Raw genomic sequence first — 18,472 nt, 5'->3', positions numbered from 1 at the left:
AGTTTTCACAGTGTTATTATGAAATAAATTCTACTCATACGTCTATGTACATGCACTGAATAAAATATACTATTTTGCATCTATTATTGATATACTGAGGCTACGTGTGGTGAAAATCATTCCAACTGTAAGGTAAGACTTGTATCCACGAACGATTACATACGCAGTATATAAGACTATCACAATACATTTTATACTGCAAATATAGAAGATACGAACATGATTGTACACACCAAACACTGATAACAGAGAACAAACACTCCAGAGTGAAAAGGACAACAGAGCTGATATTATCTATTATAAGTAAGTAAAACTTAATTGACAATACTGACTTAAAATTTCAAGAGAAGTGTTAATAAATGCATCTGGGACGTTGTAAGCAGTTGTGTCGTCGTCGATAATTAGCTCTGCGTTATAATACTTTCCCGATTAGATGGCTCGTTTTCACTTATTTCGTAAAATTGATAATATAATAGATAAGCCATTAACTACTTACTTACACTGCCTTATAAATATTGACTTTCTTGTACCCACATGCATTTGTCAGACGTTGCAAAGATTAACTCAACTCCCCTATGTATAAATAGGTCGGATCATATTACTAGTTTAACTTTACAAATACATTAGTACAAATTTATATCTCAACGTGTCAATAAATAGTACATCTCCTTGATCTCAACGTGTCAATAAATAGTACATCTACGGTAAGAGAGTAATCAAGGGAACCAAGGTTATAGCGGTAATCAAAAGAATGTAATCCAGGGACAAAAACCAGATATGAAAAACAGACATACACAACAAAGAACATTAAGTAACTAAAATAATACATACAAAGTAACAAAAGTAAATGAGCAACTCGGACTCCACTAAAAACTGGAAGCATGGACCAGGTGCACCGGTAGGGTAAGCGTCCTCTGCTTTTCTAGAAACACCCGTCGAGTTGCTCATAAAAAGTCAAGTCCGGGGTAGACAAACGAAGGAAGGAAAACTATGACCCGTTGAATAAATCAGTTTTCATGGTGCTGATGGATACACCATAACGATCCACGAGTTCATGGTAACGGTCATAAAACTTCTGTAGTGATGACTTCAATCTTGTAGCAAGATAACTCTGTTCCAGAAGCCTATTTGTTAGAGTTCTGGCGCGATACAAAAAGTCTGCGTAGTTTCGGCAAGATCTGGCATAACGTATGAGTTGTGATATGAACACTCCATACGCAGGAGCCGAAGGGATGTTGCCACAGATGAAAGGAAAGTTGACAATTCTGAATGAAAAGTCATCACGTTTGCCGTAAAGTTTGGTCAATAGTTATCCTTTACCATCGATTTCTAAGTGTAGGTCAAGATATGAGGTCGACTTCACAGTGTCTGTAGTATCCTTTACCTCATGTTCTTTTGAGTACATTCGAAGTATGAAATCCCCGAAATTAGGATTGTTTAATGATAATATGTCATCTATATAGCGGAAACTGAGATTGAAGGATCTAGCCAAACGATATATTTTTCATGTATAGTAGACAATATTTTTGCTACATCGGGGTCTTTGAAAACTGATGTAGCCTTGGCACTCATTGACCTACTTAAAACTTTCATTCGTTTCTAAATTAAAGACCTCACGGCCTTTAACCACTCTGACAGAGAATCAATGTCTTATTGTTCTCGTTTTATCCATTTTCTTGCATAGTCCTCGACGGCATCCATAAGAACTTTAAAGTTATAATTCCAATTTATGGAGCGTAGTTCACTGTACTTGGGACCTTTAGAAAGGATATTACGCAGAGATTCGTTTTCGATAATGGTTAAATCTCCCGTAACGACGTGACCAGAAGGACCATATTTGAATGGAGAGGTTTTGCAAGAACAGTCAGGTGGTTTAGCCTTGAAGTCCTCAATCTCGAGGTTCTGCAATAGCCTTTTATAATTGAAAATTTTGGATGCGATGGGTGAAGTATAGGAATATGAAATAATTGGTATGGATTTGTCTTTGAAATATGGGGGAATTTTGTTGGTAACGTTTTTGTGATGGAGTATGTTAGCCAAATTAATTGCATCTATACCTTTGTTGACAAACGGTAGTGGAAGAAATGATCGTTTTTCTTCATCTTGACTTTTCACACAAACTGGTTTAAAGAGTCTGTGGAAACCAATATCCAAAATGATGGCAACAAGGCTGTATAAAGATGAGGTAGGGTCAGAAACAGGAGTGTCAAGACTTGTTTTGCAAAGGGATAGTAGTAGAGTGAGAGATATAGAATAAAGTTTGGTTCTAATGTGATGAAGTCCAAGAGGTTTTTGTATGAAAGGAAGGAGACCATCTATGGAGACATCATGTAACTTAGGTGACGTATAGTGGCGATGGCCATGACTCCTTTCCCGTCTTGGATTTTTTGTCAAATAAATTTGATAAAAATAATTTATGTTATTGTTATATTGGCTTGAAAGGTTTCCTATACTTTTGATGTTGTCATTGTATCCGTAAGGTATTGCAGTACCTAGTCTGCGTATCCAGTACTCCTCTCTTTCCCTACGATAGTTTTTACTTAGAACGGGACTGTGTATGATGATAAATTTTTTCTAAAATACGAACTTTCATGGAAAGGATTGAATGATCTTGTTGATTAAAGTGTTGATAAATTGTCAGGAATTTGGTGGTGTTAATTCCCGAACGATGACCGCACATTCTTTTATTTAATCATTCTTGCGTTTCTCCGACATATATTAAACCACATAAGTTGCATTCTAATCCATATATTAAGTTTGTTGATTTGCAACTTAAGTCATCGTGACTTCTTGTATGGAAGGTTTTGTTTGTAAGGGAACTGGAGAAGTAAGGGTCGGTTATAAGAATGTTGCATGTTTTGCAATTTTTAATACCACATTTTGATATGGTACAATGTGGTTCGTCATCGTTGTAGTCAAATACATTGTTTAAAGTGATGGAACATGGTTTGATAATTTTAAAATAGTCAGACTTTTTGTACTGGAATAGATGGTCTGCAGACTGAACGTGTGATTGGATACTTTTAGTTGAATTCCATACCAGATGTGAGTGTGCTACGATTCCCATCTGGGGACACCACATACTTACAAGACAACAGAGTGTCCGATCTGCTGTCAGGTTCGGACCTTTTTTATACTGGGCGACGTCCGAGCCAGTTTTTCTTTCATTCCTCTTGTTAAAACCATTAATTTTAAAAATTGTATCATTTTAATTGTTGAAAAAATAAGAAACATTTACGGATAGGATTTTAGCAGTTTTGTGATGGAAAATGTAAATGTAGTGATACTTGAATTCGTTATATAAATACGGTACGGGGCGCCGAATGGGACTCTTGTGGTTTTGTACTCAAAATTCAATTTTGTACAGACAAAAGTGAATTTTGTTCAACAAAAATGAATTTAGATTAACAAAATTTATAACATACATTCAATTTTGTGTCACAAAAGTCAAGTCTGTGGCAAAAGTCGATTTTGTCAGACAAAAGGCAATTTTGTGTTACAAAAGTCAATTTTGTGAGACAAAATTGAATTTTCTCACACAAGTAAATTTTGTCAGATACAGATAGATTCCTTATTCCATTCCAATTCTATAGATGTATGACACAAGAAATTCGGTTGAGTGGAACAGGTCGGCCGAGATGAAAAACCGACATAGTACGTGTTTAACTTTCGTTTCCTTTTTGTTTACAAATGCTCAAATGATCTATCTTTAGATTCAAGTATAAGTGACACAGTGGGTTATACGATTACGATATCACTTATTTCTTTTACTTATGTGCTTATTTATAACCATGCACATTCGTACTGCAGTGAATGCTTTAAGTTTGCCATACACGTGTACATGATGCTGCACATTTTGAATTCATATGCATATTCAAAGGATTCTGTAAACTAATTCACATACAAAATTGAATTTTGTTAATAGACTGTTGTCTCTCAAAATTGATTTTGATCACAAAAAGATCAAGTCCCATTCGGCACCCCGTACTGGCCCATTTTCCCCAGGATTTTGACCCTAAGGAATGCCTATTTCAACAAGTGTCCAAATGTCCGGTATTGTCATTGGAGTCTTTATAAAAAAAACTTACTGATAAAAAAATTCAAATCGGTGGAAGTTTGGATAGATGAAAAGTAAAAAAAATTGCAACAAAAATCATTGAAAATGCATTTATGACATTTTATGATCGATATCATTTATTTGTAAGTGCATTTCAATGAACAAAATACCGAGAAAGTTGGTCCAAGCCCCTAACTTTTTAAATGATTCTTTGAAGTTTTTTTTTATATTTGGTGATTAGCTTACAAAATCTGTGTCTTTGGTTCAGACGTCCCTAATGGAGAAAGTACTGTATGGTGCTGCTGGTACTATAGGGGTCGGTGTTGCTTCGTGGAGGATGTTCTTCCCCTACATTGGTGATGACATAAAGACCATTCGAGCCTCAAGAAAAGTATCATATGCGGTAACAAAATCGATGTTGGAGGACCGCAGAGTAATCGATGCATTTGAAGAAGCAGTGGCTAAGCACCCGAAGAAGACCTTCATTATATTTGAAGATAAACTATATAGCTATGAGTTCGTTGATTCTATGGCTAACAAAATTGCAAACGCATTTGGAAAATTGGGATATACTCAAAATGACACAATAGCTATGATGATATATAACGAAACAGCTTTTGTATGGACACTTCTCGGTAGGAATATTTTTCATATTTTACTTTTAATTGAAAAATTAACATCATTTATTAGCATAGGCTCAGTGATTTAGAAAGAGTAAAAGGATAATTAATTGGGAAAGAGTAAATAACCAAAATACTATCACGAATGCCGAAGAACGCCTTGATTGAACGAGTGTGCGGAGTTTGCTCTGCGCACGAATTAAACAACCCAAAGCGTTCTTGGCACGAGTGGTCAGATTTTGGTTACTCACGATAACCAATTATTTATTCTATTTATTATATAGATTTTCTAAACATGAATTTAAAGTTATGTGATTGGCGGATGGATATCAAAGTTGTGACGTTTTGGTGGGAGAAAGTCCGAATGTGAAATTACCGAATTTATTTCACAGTGTAAATTATCGAAATTTATTCACACTGGGAACATTAGATAAAATACTTCTATCTATATAATAATGCCCCTTATACCACTGTGAGTTCGCCAAGACTCTAGAAGTGTTACAAATGTGCCCATACAACAAATATGAAAGCTCTCCTTGTAGGAGCGATTAAACTGAGTACATAAAACAACTTCCTGTAAGAAAAGTAAGATTTAAAACAGTTGTTAAACTGAACAATACCAGTGCCCGGCGACAAAGACAATATTTAAGAAAACAGAGTCAAAACACAAAATGACTGTATGATATCATTTGACAAAAATACTATTCTTGTTTTCTTCTTTTAGGCCTGCAAAAACTAGGTATACCAGCAGCTTGTGTAAATTTTCATCTGAAGTCCAGGCCTTTGGCACATTCCATAATTGCAAGTGAGGCTAAGGCCCTCATAATTGGTGAAGGTAAGTCTATAGTGCAAAGATATGTGTCGTTGGGTCAGTTTTCCTGAATGTTTAGGTATACGTCATTGGGTCGGTTTTCCTCAATGCTTAGGTATACGCCATTGGGTCGGTTTTCCTCAATGCTTAGGTATACGTCATTGGGTCGGTTTTCCTCAATGCTTAGACATATGTCATTGGGTCAGTTTTCCTGAATGCTATTCATATGTTTATTTTTGCAGATCACTCTGTTCCACAGTCATTCATTCTAAATGTTTAAAATAAGTCATTAGAAAATTTTGTTATTTATTTCTTCAACCTTCCTTATATATTTCATGCAGTGGATATATTTTTGTCGCTTCTGATAATATTAAATATAGTATTGCTTGCAGGTAAAGAGCTTCTATCAAACATTGAAGAGGTCGTATCTGATATTCCACAAATACCCATATTTGTAAATGGAAAGTCAGGGTCCCAGCTAGACACCAGGTTTACATCTTTGGACGATATCATGCTGTATACTGATCCAGTCCCTGTTTGTAAAGCTGTTCGGAAGACGGTTTCTCCTGTACATCCCATTGGTTATATCTATACATCAGGAACGACAGGTATATATATAGTAAAATATATGTCAGTTAGAGTCGATTAATATGAAGGCTTATTTCTGCCATCGACAAGTTGAGATGTCAAGATAACTATGTCAATATGTCGACATAAGTTCCACGACAAATCTACTTAGAAATCTCGAAAAGTCGACTTTACGACATTTTTATGTCGACTTAACACGAAAATTATCTAGTCAAGTCGACATAGCATACGTCAAAATCTCGTCATTGGGTCGAGATATTGCTCACTACTGCCGTCGTGTACTTTCTTCAACGATAGGCATACTTGACGCAAAAAAAAAACAATACTAGTTAACATTATTTAAAAAGTACAACAAACGTTTGCCGCAGATAATAACTTGCTCATATAATTCAAACGTTTTAAGCTTTACGTAAATTGTCAAATTCCAGATTCGAAAGAATTGATTGTTACAACATCGAACACAACTGATCACAGCTCTGCATATGTTTTGGGAAAGTTTTACCGTATAGTCGTGCTGTCCGGACCATAATATGCGTCTTTTATACAGAATTTACCGTATGGTTCGACCGTACACTTAGGTCTGGGCAATCAGCCGAACGTGGAAATCTGTGTCTAATTATGACTTCTACATAAATTTTAAAGTCGTATGTTATGGAACACACATATATATACACCGGTTGTTGATTTTTGTACCAGTATGAATGTTGACACCCAAAATGGAACTTTTTTTTAAATTGTAGAAAAGCTTGCGGTACTCAAACAATATTTCCATTTTAGGCCTACCAAAACCAGCTATAGTGAATCAAGCAAAAGGTATCGTTCTGTCTAAGTCTTTTCAATTCTTTGGCTTATATGCGGATGATGTTGTTTTCATCTCTACCCCATTATATCACAGTGCTGCGACCTTTCTGGGGTTGTTTAATACAATTGACGTAGGTATGTATATGCCTATCTTTCTGTACATTAGCAAAACCACGCAATTATTTCTTCCTGCAAGATTAGTGTAATATTTTTGTATGAATTTTCAGCCATATGCATTAAAAATTTATGTCATTATAGAGAATAAAACCACTTCGCTATAATTAAACACGGTTTTATAAACTTGCATTAAAACACTGTTATGTAGTAGTCTGGCTTCAAAGCGGCCAGTTTGGCAATTAGTGCAAACTAGTCTCTTTTTCTAGGTGCTACTATATTGATAGGCAGAAAATTTTCAGCTCGACATTATTTTGAAGAAGTGAGGAAACACAATGTTACAGTAATGCAGTATATTGGTGAGATGTGCCGTTATTTACTGAGAGTACCCCCGGTATGTTTCAATTATATAGTATATCTAGATGATACGCTGGGTTTATAAATGTGCTTTAGCATTGCGTATGTTGTTGGTATCACATTCGATTGAAGCGGGGCTGGTTACGAAAACCAAAATATATTGCTATTAGAATGTGGAGTTATCAAAGGCAATATAGATGTTAAAATGTTCGAAAATGGTTGTTGTTTTAGGATTACAATCATAAATCTTTGAAAGATGCCGTTAATTGTGGAGGGAAAGCATTATTCGACCACAAGAACATCCATTTTCATATGTGGACGGGTAACATTAAGAAATGCTTGCTTCCCATTTCACCAATACATTCAAGTTGTTTCTTGGCGTATTTTGATAAAACACACTTTTTTGGAAAGAGCATTCTGTGCTGCAGACGATGTCATATTTTTTATGACGTAATGATAAGATCAAAGCGTATTACAATATCACAAATATCTCCCCTTTGATGTGGACATTGTGAAAATGGAAAGAAACCGATTTGAAGAGTTTTATTGTCTAATAGTAGATAAATACGCACGTATGTTGTAATGTCGCGTTGTCTTTTTCCCGACGTTTTCTACACGTTGCGTGCTACCCAGTCTTTATCAAAAGCTTTTTTCGTTAGATTTGAGTGAACTAATAACTATGAAATTTTGAATTTACATGTATATATGCTGCAGATAGTATATCTAAAAAATAATGATACTTGGTTGAACATGTATCTAAGAGCAGCAATTTGTCTGTGTCTAACCAAAATGTGACAACATCTAAAATTTATATATTTTATTTATTCACGCGTACATCATGCGAAATTCGAACGAATTGTCCAAAAAGGCAAATGGTATTGAGTCGATTTTTTTCATATACTTACAAATGTATTCATCCTCCTGTATTATTTCATCATTTCATTTTTTTTCTTTGGCTTAATAAATGGATTATATGTAGATGTAAAACCGTGTCTAACAAAAATGTCACAAAGCGCATTTTCGACGTTTCCCAAGTAACGTTATGACGTAGCGTACGGTGTTGCTATCATATTTGGTAACGTCGAAATTAGCAAAATTTTGACGTCTTTTTAATATTGCGACGTACACCGTTCTATAATTGTAAAAAGAAGTGTGCTTATTCAATTTTGTACACGACATGTTTTATTATTTAATTATCCGATTCGATATTATTTTTTCGTACGTTTTAGTCAGTTGAAATGATCAGATTACATCCTGATATGGTAAATGATTTAAAGAAAATTTTATCCTATGAGAAAAATGTTATGAATTATGAAAACAAATTTCGTGATGCGAAAAAAAGTAGATCACCCTCACTAAAACAGAAAACCAACAAACCTACACGCAAAAAAAGTCAGTAGCACCCCCCCACCACCCCCCCGGAAATCATATTGTGAAAGCGTATAAAGTGAATCTTTCCTATTTGATTTTTTTTTATCTCTGATGTAGATGTATGTTGATATTTCCGAATAAATGTACTCGTTTCGGAATTTCATAAGGTCTGTTGCTAAACATAACATTTCGAGAAAAAAAACTATGGCAAAGCTCCGTCTTTGAGAAAATTTGAGAACGAAATCTCCCGTTTTTATTATACGACGAAAAAAATAAAAACGTGCGGTCGTATAATGTTATGGCGCAGTCGTCGTCGTCGTGGTGGTCTGGGGACACTTCGTTTCCGTGCGATAACTTTATTTTTGGTTGACGAATTGTTCTGAAATGTTGATATGATTTTACAAACAACTAAGAATATTCCTATTTCATTTTGGACTTAGTTGCCCCTGCCGCTTTTGAAAAAGGGGCAAAAAAGTGTAAAAAAAAATACGTATTTTATTAAAACCCATGAAGATTGGTTGTTTTTTTTTTTATTTTAAATATTCAATATTTATTGTGTTCTTTATTTAATTCGGCTAAACATATGTACATGTTTTGGACCGTTTTCAAGTTATAGGGGGCCAAAGTTGAGCAACGCCTAAAAACATTTTCATTTGAAAAAAAAATCAAGCGCGTGTCTACAGATTCCAAAATACTTTGATGCAGGCACGCTGGTCCCGATTTCACCAGGATATCATTGCATATGAACAAACAGGAGTGCGCGCACTGTTTTCTTTTCAAAATTTCTTTCATTATTTTATCAGATTCGCTAAAATCGTATTTTTTTTTATTCATTACATCCACAGTCGTAATAATTTAATCTAGTATCACTTTTCAATACTTCTTGAACGGTTGTTTAAAATGGTTGTTGTTTTAGGATTATAATCATAAATCTTTGAAAGATGACATTAATTGCGGAGGGAAAGCACTATTCAATCACAAGAACGTCCATTTTCATATGTGGACGGGTAACATTAAGAAATGCTTGCTTCACATTTCACCAATATATCTTAGTTGTTTCTTGGCGTATTTTGATAAAACAAACTTTTTTTGAGGAAGAGCAGTTTGTGCTGCAGACGATGTCATATTTTTCATGACGTAATGATAAGATCAAAGCGTATTACAATATCACAAGTATCTCCCCTTTGATGTGGACATAGTGAAAATGGAAAGAAATCGATCTGAAGACAAAATGTTAGACTTTTTTTTTTAAAGTTATGCGAACAGCTTTTTTAATCGGGACTTTTATTAACTATATTGACAATTTATTACATAACCCCAATGAATATATATATAAAACGTTCAATCAGTCTTTTTGTTAAAGCCTTTTTGTCCGTATTTCAATTATATCACAAATCTGAATTTTTTCAACGTTGGCCGTTGGCTACTATCTTGCTTACGGTTGTAGAATATAACAAAGAAAAGTATTTTTACCAAAGTATATTCTCGCTTAAAGGACTGTATAAATATTCAGAATATCATGTTTATTTAAAGAAAATAACGAGTTTGATTGTCTAATAGTAGATAAATACGCACGTATGTTGTGATGTCACGTTGTCTTTTTCCCGACGTTTTCTACACGTTGCGTGGTACCCGGTCTATATCAAAAGCTGTTTTCGTTAGCTTTGAGTGAACTAATAACTATGAAATTTTGAGTTTTACATGTATATATGCTGCAGATAGTATATTCTAAAAATAATGGTAGTTGGTTGAACATGTATCTTAGCGCAGCATTTTGTATATTTTATTTATTCACGCGTACACCATGCGAAATTGAACGAATTGTTCAAAAAGGCAATTGGTGTTGAGTCGATTTCTTTATATACTTAAAAATATATTCATCCTCCTCTATGGTTTTATCATTTCATTTTTTCTTTGGCTCAACAAATGGGTTATATATATAATGTAAAACCGTGTCTAACCAAAATGTCACAAAGCGTTTTAGCGAATCTGATAAAATAATGGAAGAAATGTTGAAAAGAAAACAGGAAAAAGAAATATGAAAATATTGACTTTGACCCCCTATAACTTGAAAACGGTACAAAAACATAAAATCGGCTGTACATTTGTTTACCCGAATTAAATAAAGAACACATTTAAACATTTAAAATAGAATAATTAAAATCGAAAAAAAAATCTACATTTTAATAAAACATGTATTTTTACCCTTTTTGGCCCCTTTTCCAAGGCGGCAAGGGCAACAAAGTCCAAATTAAATAGGAATCTTCTTAGTTGTTGGTAAAATCATATCAACATTTCAGAACAATTCGTCAACCACAACTAAAGTTACCGCACGGAAACAAAATGTCCCCAGACGACGTCGCCGCCGATAAAATGTCCTTCAAATCATTTTTGAATGGTTGATGCCAAACTATTTACCATATCAGGATGTAATCTGATCATTTCAATTGACCAAAACGTACGAAAAATAGATATCGATTTGGATAATTAAATAATAAAACATGTCGTGTGTGTTATTTTATAAAAAAAAAAATAATCAAGCACACTTCTTTTTACATGTAACGATTATAGAACGATGTACGTCGCAATACAAAAAAAAAACGTCAAATTTTGCCGATTTCGACGTTACCAAAAATGACACCAACACCGTACGCTACGTCTTAGCATATTTTTGTGTTTTGTATAACTGATTTATAAAATTGAAAACTGATCTATTATTGTTTCAAATGAAAATGGATAGCACCTACCTCTGGTGATTCTTAATTAAACCCGTCTTGTACTCACTTCTGATCAAAGAGTTGGAAAATGACAACTACTTTATGCAACTCGGCATTTTTTCTTTGAGTATTGTTAATCTATTTTTATTATTTTTGTTTGTTCGCCTTCATAAATAGCCTGTTAGTCCTCTCGTTTGATGCACATTGGCATGCTGTATTCAAAGTAATACATTTTACTCGATCAACTCTTATTATCTTTCGCTGAACAATGCTTATCCTGATTCCATTCGCTTTAGAATGAGTCTGATAAAGTCCACAAGCTAAGAGTAGCGATTGGAAATGGCTTACGACCAGACATTTGGGAAGAATTTAAAACCAGGTTTAATATACCACTGATAGCAGAATTCTTTGGTGCCACAGAAGGAACGAGTGGATCATGGAATATTTTGAACAAATCCGGATGTGTTGGTAGATGGTCCCCGCTTACAGTACGTTTACTATTTGGTAATCATTTCAAACAAAACAAAAAACAAAAAAAAAAAAAAAAGGGAACAGAGAAGTGTGCATGGAAGCTCTAGTACATAGAAGAAATCCAGTTGCTTCGTAAATTAAGGTGAGGCCTCGATAAAACAAAAGTTTTTTTGTTTTTGTTTTTTTTTTTTTTCAGAGAAGATTTCGTCCTGCAGGAGTTGGAAACTTTATCGTCCGTCACGATCCTCTCACTTATGAGCCACTCAGAGACAAAAATGGAAGATGTATAGAGGCCAAACCAGGTACTCCACTCTAAGTAGACATGGGCTTATTCTATATATTTTCGGGGACAATGTGAATTCGTGGAACAATTCATGTTTACCAAAACCATGAATATTTCCTTAGTTAATTAGTGCTTTATTTGTATCTTTCTAATTGGTACTCTATGTCATACTTGCTTTTACTAAAAAATGATACACTTTGTTCACATATTTCGCTATACCTGTGTTATTTTGGGGGGTCTCCTTGTCGCTCATAGAACACCGATGGGTGATCATGAGCCGACAATTTTCATCCCGGTAGAGTTGTCGTCTCTTTGTCATATTCAACATTTCCATTCTCGTTTATAAATAAAGAATCCGGGTTAGTTTAAAGTACAACATTTGTTGGAATATGCTACCCGGCATTGAAATATCATCTTAATGATTGGATTTATTTTAATTTCTATGGACTGATATTAGCCCTATTATTATAGTAGTGGTTCATTCAGCTAGACAGAACGAATGGCATCTATTTTAAGCTTCAGTTATGGTTCAAATGATTTTTAAAATATCTATTTTCATTACAAAGAACCCAGCAATCAAAAAAAGTTATTATTCAAATGAAAATACGTTGATTCATAAAAAAAATCAACTGTAAAATATATATGATATTCAATGGTTGAGCAAGAATCTTATATGTATGTATTCGCCCCCTGTGGGTCCGAGTGTCAAAAGAATAAGCCCGCAGCAACGCTAGGTTTGTCATAAAAGGCGACAAAGTTGTGCTTAGAACCCTGACCGGGGACTAGGGCGCTCTGCCCACATAGCAACTTGGTTGTGTGGCCCAGTTGCCTGACCCCCTGGCATGCTACATGCCTGGGTCGTCTGGCCATAATACGGAAAACCTGACCGCAAACCATAGTTGTGCAACGTGTGGTAAAGATGCCACATTCCTTGCACATTAAAGAAACCAGATGTGGTAAAGGAGTAGGAACCTTTGCGGTCCGCCACAAGATCCACATCCTACCCTATGTCTATTGGTAATCATAATTTGTCGACCCTTGTGTCCCATCACAGTTTTCATTTCATCATTTCATGTTCATTTTTTTCGTCCATTTTATATTCATCGCCCGGATATAGCTGAAATAATGTTGCTTGGGCGTTAAACAATCAATCAATCAATCAATCAATCAATCTAAAGTTATCATACATATTCATGTATTAATATGTTCTGATTTCAATTATTTTTTAGGTGAAGAAGGTCTTTTCATCTCAGGAATTCCAAATTACATCAAAGCATTTTACAAAGGAACTAAGGAAATGAATGAAAAGAAATTGGTCAGAAACGCTTTCACGGATGGTGATGTCTTTTTCAACTTCGGTGATATTTTCTACCTGGACAAACAGTATTACTTGTACTTCAGGGACCGTGTTGGTGACACGTTCAGGTACGTGATGGTATGAATGTATAGCTATCGTTGTTCTCTGTGAAGGATACACCTATCACTATTATCATCCTGGAATGAGATGGAGTCTGTGATGTTTTTGGGGACGGGAACCATTATATCAAAAACATATTTCTATGTAAACTGGGCACACTTTTCATACGCTTCTATACTGCAATAGTTCTTGCCTTACTATGCTCAATAACAATGATCCATATAAATGGAAGTTTTACATGTAAGTGCTAACACATTTGGTAGTTGGCATTGCAGCTTAAGATTTTATTAATCGAACTCGAATTCGAAATATCAAAATTATGAAGACAGCAATATAACCTTCAATCTCGAGATTTAGTAGCTCGAGTTATTACTCTTGGCACTCCATTTGTAATCTCATTTTTTTGTAGGTGGAAAAGCGAAAATGTGTCGACCAGAGAAGTGTCCGATGTCATAACTACTCTACCGTTCATTCATGATGCCAATGTATACGGTGTAAGAGTACCAGGTTGTTAGAGTTTTAAGAATTTTTTTTGTTGCATTTCATCCTTTCCTGATGCACATAATCACGAAGGACAATTAATTCCCTATTAATTCCACAAGGAGTGTGCGGTAACAAACCGCTTTCTCAATACCAGTAGTACTTGTTTTTAGTAAAAAGTAGGACGAAGCAAATTAAACGGGGAATAATTTAAACAGCAAACAGCATTTAAAACCGAAATATGCAAATAGGCAACATTGACTCAACCAAAAATACCTTCTTGTGATGATAAACGCGGTAGAGATGCATTTTGTGCATGCTCCCTACCATTTTAAAAGAATTTATACACGCCCTATATATTATTCACATTAACACTGTCTTTTTAGTTCACCTGGCCAAAGGCTAAGTGAGCTTATGCCATCACTTGGCGTCCATCGTCGTCCGTCGTCGTCGTGGACAAATTTTCGAAAATCTTCTCTGAAACTACTAGACCGACAGGATGTAAACTTCGCTTGATTATTCGTTAGAGTATTGTGCACAAAATGACCCTTGGGATTTATGATATGTGAAAAATCATGGTCGCTGTTACTAAAAATAGAACATAGGGGTCTGAGGGCATTTTTAGCTCACCTTGCCAAAGGCTATGTGAGCTATTGCCACCACTTGGCGTCCGTCGTCGTCGTCGTCGTTCGTCGTCGTCGTTAACAATTATACAAAACACTTCTCCTCTGAAACTACTTGACTAATTAGAACCAAACATGGTATGAATGTTTCTTGAGGTATCCTGCATAGAACTGATGTGGGGATTTTTGATTCGTCGAAAAACATGGCCGCCGTAACTAAAAATGAAACATAGGGGTCAGACAGTAGTTTTTTCATCTATATCTCATAAACCATTAGGTTTAGCTAAATCCTGACAGCGGTAAAAGTGTTCAGCATGATGAGGTCTATCTCTGGTCAAATTTTGGTTTTAGTCCGTTAAGCCATGTTGGAGTTATAGCCCTTTTTCAACGATTTTCGCTATTTTTAATGTTATTTCTTTTAAAAGAATTATTGTCCTTGAAAGGGGAAAAATGACTTTCTTTTAATAGTTTTCAGTCAATATCTTGAAAACTATGATAGATTAAAAGAAACTTTCAGTTGTTGAAAAGATCTTGTGATAAGTCCTACCAAAGACTTCTTGAGTCAAAATTGTTGGACAACTTCTTGTTAAATTTATTGCCTTTGAAAGGCAAAATTCAACAAGGTGAGCGATTCAGGTTCCTGGGAGCCACTTGTTTGCAAACACAAGAACTGTTGCCTTTAGCAAAATTCTGGGTAATATTGTTCAGCATCAAGAGACAGACCTATGCCGAAATTTTCAAAACGATTTATCAACTGATGTAAGAGTTATGGCCAATGAAACAGTTTTTATGGCATTTTTCGCATGAACAACTTTGAAAATCTTCTCAAAAACCATTTTGCAGAATTCATTGAAAGTTTGCATATTTTTTCCTTAGGGTATTGTGCACAATTTTACCGTTGGGATTTTGGAATCTCGAAAAAACATGGCCGCCGTTACTAAAAATAGAACACAGGAGTCAGAAGGCAGTTTTGCAACCAACTCAAAAATCGTTGCCTTTAGAAATTTATTTTAAGGGATAATATTGTTCAGCATCATGAGACCGACTGATGCCCAAATTTTCAAAAAGATTCTTCTTCTGATGTATAAGTTAAGGCTCCTGAAACAATTCTTTTTTTTCCGCATGTACAACTTTATAACAATTTAAGATCATTTAATGAAAATAAGCATATTGGTTCTTTAGTGTATTGTGCTCGAAATGACTTGTGATTTTTAATCCGTGAATAGATATCGCTGACTATACTAAAACGGAACACGAGGTCGGAATTTTTAAGACAGTTTTTTTTTTTTTTTAAATAATTCAAAAACAGTTGCCTTTAGCAAAATTCTGGTTCAGGTCATAAAAATGACAATTCAGTTAATTTTAACTTAGCCTGTCTCATTCTTCAAGTTTTTTTTTTCAAAAAGCAAATGGTCAACCAGGTGAGCGATTGAGACTCTCTTGAGCCTCTATTTTTATTTTAATCTTCCTAATTAAAATTTTGTAGGTGAAGATGGCAGAGCAGGTATGGCTGCGGTCACTATGAATCAAGGAAGAACGACTACTCCTAAACTGATCCAAGAACTTTACAACAAAGTACATCATATCCTCCCTAGCTATGCTCGACCCTTATTTATACGAATTCTACCAGAGCAAATTGTTACTCAAACAATGAAGCATCGAAAAATCGAATTAGTTGAAGAAGGATTTGACCCAAACAAAGTTTCCGATCCTTTATTCGTGATAGACAACATTGCCAAGACTTATGTTCCCTTAACACTGGAGAATTACAGCAAGGTTTTGCATTCCAAACTTTGACAAATAATTAAATGACTTTTGTTTGACTTTATTGGAGCCAAAGAACGTAAAAGATCATAGGGACTTGATGTCATGATCCATTAATTGGACAAAAATTGTACTAAAATGGTGTTTCAACTATTTTTTACATTTTTTTTCTATCAGTAGCCATACACTGAAAACCACAAGGAAAACAGGCTGCCATCTTGGATTTCACTACCTACTTCGCTTTGAATATCAAACCTCTCGCTACATGAATTTTTTTAATTTTAACGACACTGGAATGATATCCGTCTCGTTCACAATTATTGTCTCGGGTCTCCTCACAACGGTATTATTACAGTTCTTGTATGAAGTGGAAAGTTTTCATAAATTCCGCCGAGAGCAACGTGTCTGACGATTCCGTCGTATTCATGCATCGTGCAAGGTACGTCTTCATTGCTTATGAAGATAAGTCACGAGTTATTCGAAATGATTCCGACTTGCTCATTTGCTTTTGTTGCTTTGTGTGTATGATTTTAGTTACTTTGTGTTCTTTGTTGTGTATGTCTGTTTTCCATGTCTGGTCTTTGTCCCTGGGTCGCATTTTTTATTACCGCTATAACCTTGGTTCCGTTTATTACTCTTCCCTATTAATCTATTAATAACAGATGACACTGAAACTATTTCCTCAATTCATGAACGTCAGAATGAAATATGCATCGGCAATTGTCTTGAATCCCAGGTACTTGAGGTCAAGATTTGTTTTAAAGAAAATAAAATACGAAATAATGTGTTATAACAGCAAATATTTCACTTATACTATCCATATGAAGTTTATTGATATATGGGGGTCGAATGATATATATATATATAGAAGGGTCTGAAAAATTCCCAACAATGTTAGAACTGTCATCTTTGAGAAGCAAATTTTTGTCGTTCCCTCCGCGGAACTCGAACTCGTACCGCTGTGACATCTATGGCAACACCGCCTGCACTAAGTCCAACGCCCTAGACCACTCGGCCAGCTAGGCAATATAAAATATAGCTTTCGCTGGCTGGGTGATTCCTCCTCGTAGGATTAATCTAGGGCTGTAACTTAGTACACGATGTATGGTAGTACGGGACAGTTCATCTAGGTGTTATTATGTAGGATTGAGGATCAAATTAATGATGCATGTCACAACAAATCAATATTATACAGCGTCTCAGCGTCGCCATAGATGTCACAGCGGTACGAGTTCGAGTCCCGCGGAGGGAACGACAAAAATTTGCTTCGCAAACTTGACAGTTCTAACATCGTTGGGAATTTTTCAGACCCTTCTATAAGTTTACGTTATCTTCCCTGTATCAATTTAATGGGTATCGGATCGTCCAGTCATGACGATGCAGCACAAACAAAAATAATTATATAAGTCTAAAGGATTGTACAACGATACCGATAAAGATGTTAACACACTATAATAAAGTATATAATGGGCAAAATTTTCAGTCAACAAATGACCTTCTTCAGTGCCTTAAATAAACTGAGTGTGTATGAAAGTAAATGGTCTGTGAACACAACTCACTACCTAATCAGGTGAATACCTGTGACGTATAAAATTGTTTTTACCGACAGTAACAAAGATCTTGAACATTGTGCTATAGACACACGTTGTGCGTTGATCTTGAATACTGAACTATAAAAATAAAAAATATTTACAAATACTGTTATAAGAAACTATACAAAATAGGAAAAACTTAATGATTTTTGTTAATTCCGTGTGGGTGTAAAACACGGAGGTCTTTTATCCAAAATCCCTCCCGCTTCACTCTCTGTAGATCGCTCCAGATCGTGTTTTGTTCCACGATGAAGATTTTCATTTTATTGAAATCATCGAGGCAGTGGTTAGGTAATCTAAAGTGTTGACTCACTGGGAGTAAAGGCTTTTTTGTTAGGTCGCTCCTGTGTCCGTTCAAGCGCTTGTGAAAAGGCTGTTTAGATTCACCAACATATTGAAGGCCACA

The 18,472-nt window shown here is 35.1% G+C and overlaps 1 protein-coding gene across 4 annotated transcripts; it reads left to right on the top strand.

Moving 5' to 3' along the window:
- The first annotated feature begins 115 nt into the window (after positions 1 to 115).
- Positions 116 to 16,627, top strand: LOC148622045 (long-chain fatty acid transport protein 2-like). Of its 4 annotated transcripts, none has more exons than XM_088571560.1 (11): positions 116 to 303; positions 4,299 to 4,692; positions 5,402 to 5,512; positions 5,881 to 6,096; positions 6,854 to 7,012; positions 7,261 to 7,385; positions 11,733 to 11,924; positions 12,104 to 12,209; positions 13,420 to 13,615; positions 14,017 to 14,101; positions 16,197 to 16,374. In XM_088571560.1, the coding sequence occupies exons 2-11, from the start codon at positions 4,335 to 4,337 to the stop codon at positions 16,233 to 16,235; spliced, it is 1,587 nt and encodes a 528-aa protein (XP_088427686.1). In that variant the 5' UTR covers positions 116 to 303; positions 4,299 to 4,334; the 3' UTR covers positions 16,236 to 16,374. The 4 variants fall into 4 exon arrangements, with proteins under 4 accessions (XP_088427686.1, XP_088427685.1, XP_088427684.1 ...); XM_088571559.1 differs by having other exon boundaries at positions 118 to 303; positions 6,854 to 6,889; positions 14,017 to 14,114; positions 16,197 to 16,627; XM_088571558.1 differs by having other exon boundaries at positions 119 to 303; positions 4,326 to 4,692; positions 14,017 to 14,114; positions 16,197 to 16,627.
- Positions 16,628 to 18,472: the final 1,845 nt, after the last annotated feature.

Source organism: Perna viridis, chromosome 3, assembly GCF_037379345.1.
Source record: "Perna viridis isolate PV_CMFRI_1.1 ecotype Kerala chromosome 3, ASM3737934v1, whole genome shotgun sequence".
Taxonomy (NCBI): domain Eukaryota; kingdom Metazoa; phylum Mollusca; class Bivalvia; order Mytilida; family Mytilidae; genus Perna; species Perna viridis.
Note: the sequence above shows the minus strand (reverse complement) of the source record. Positions and strands in the feature narration are given on the sequence as shown.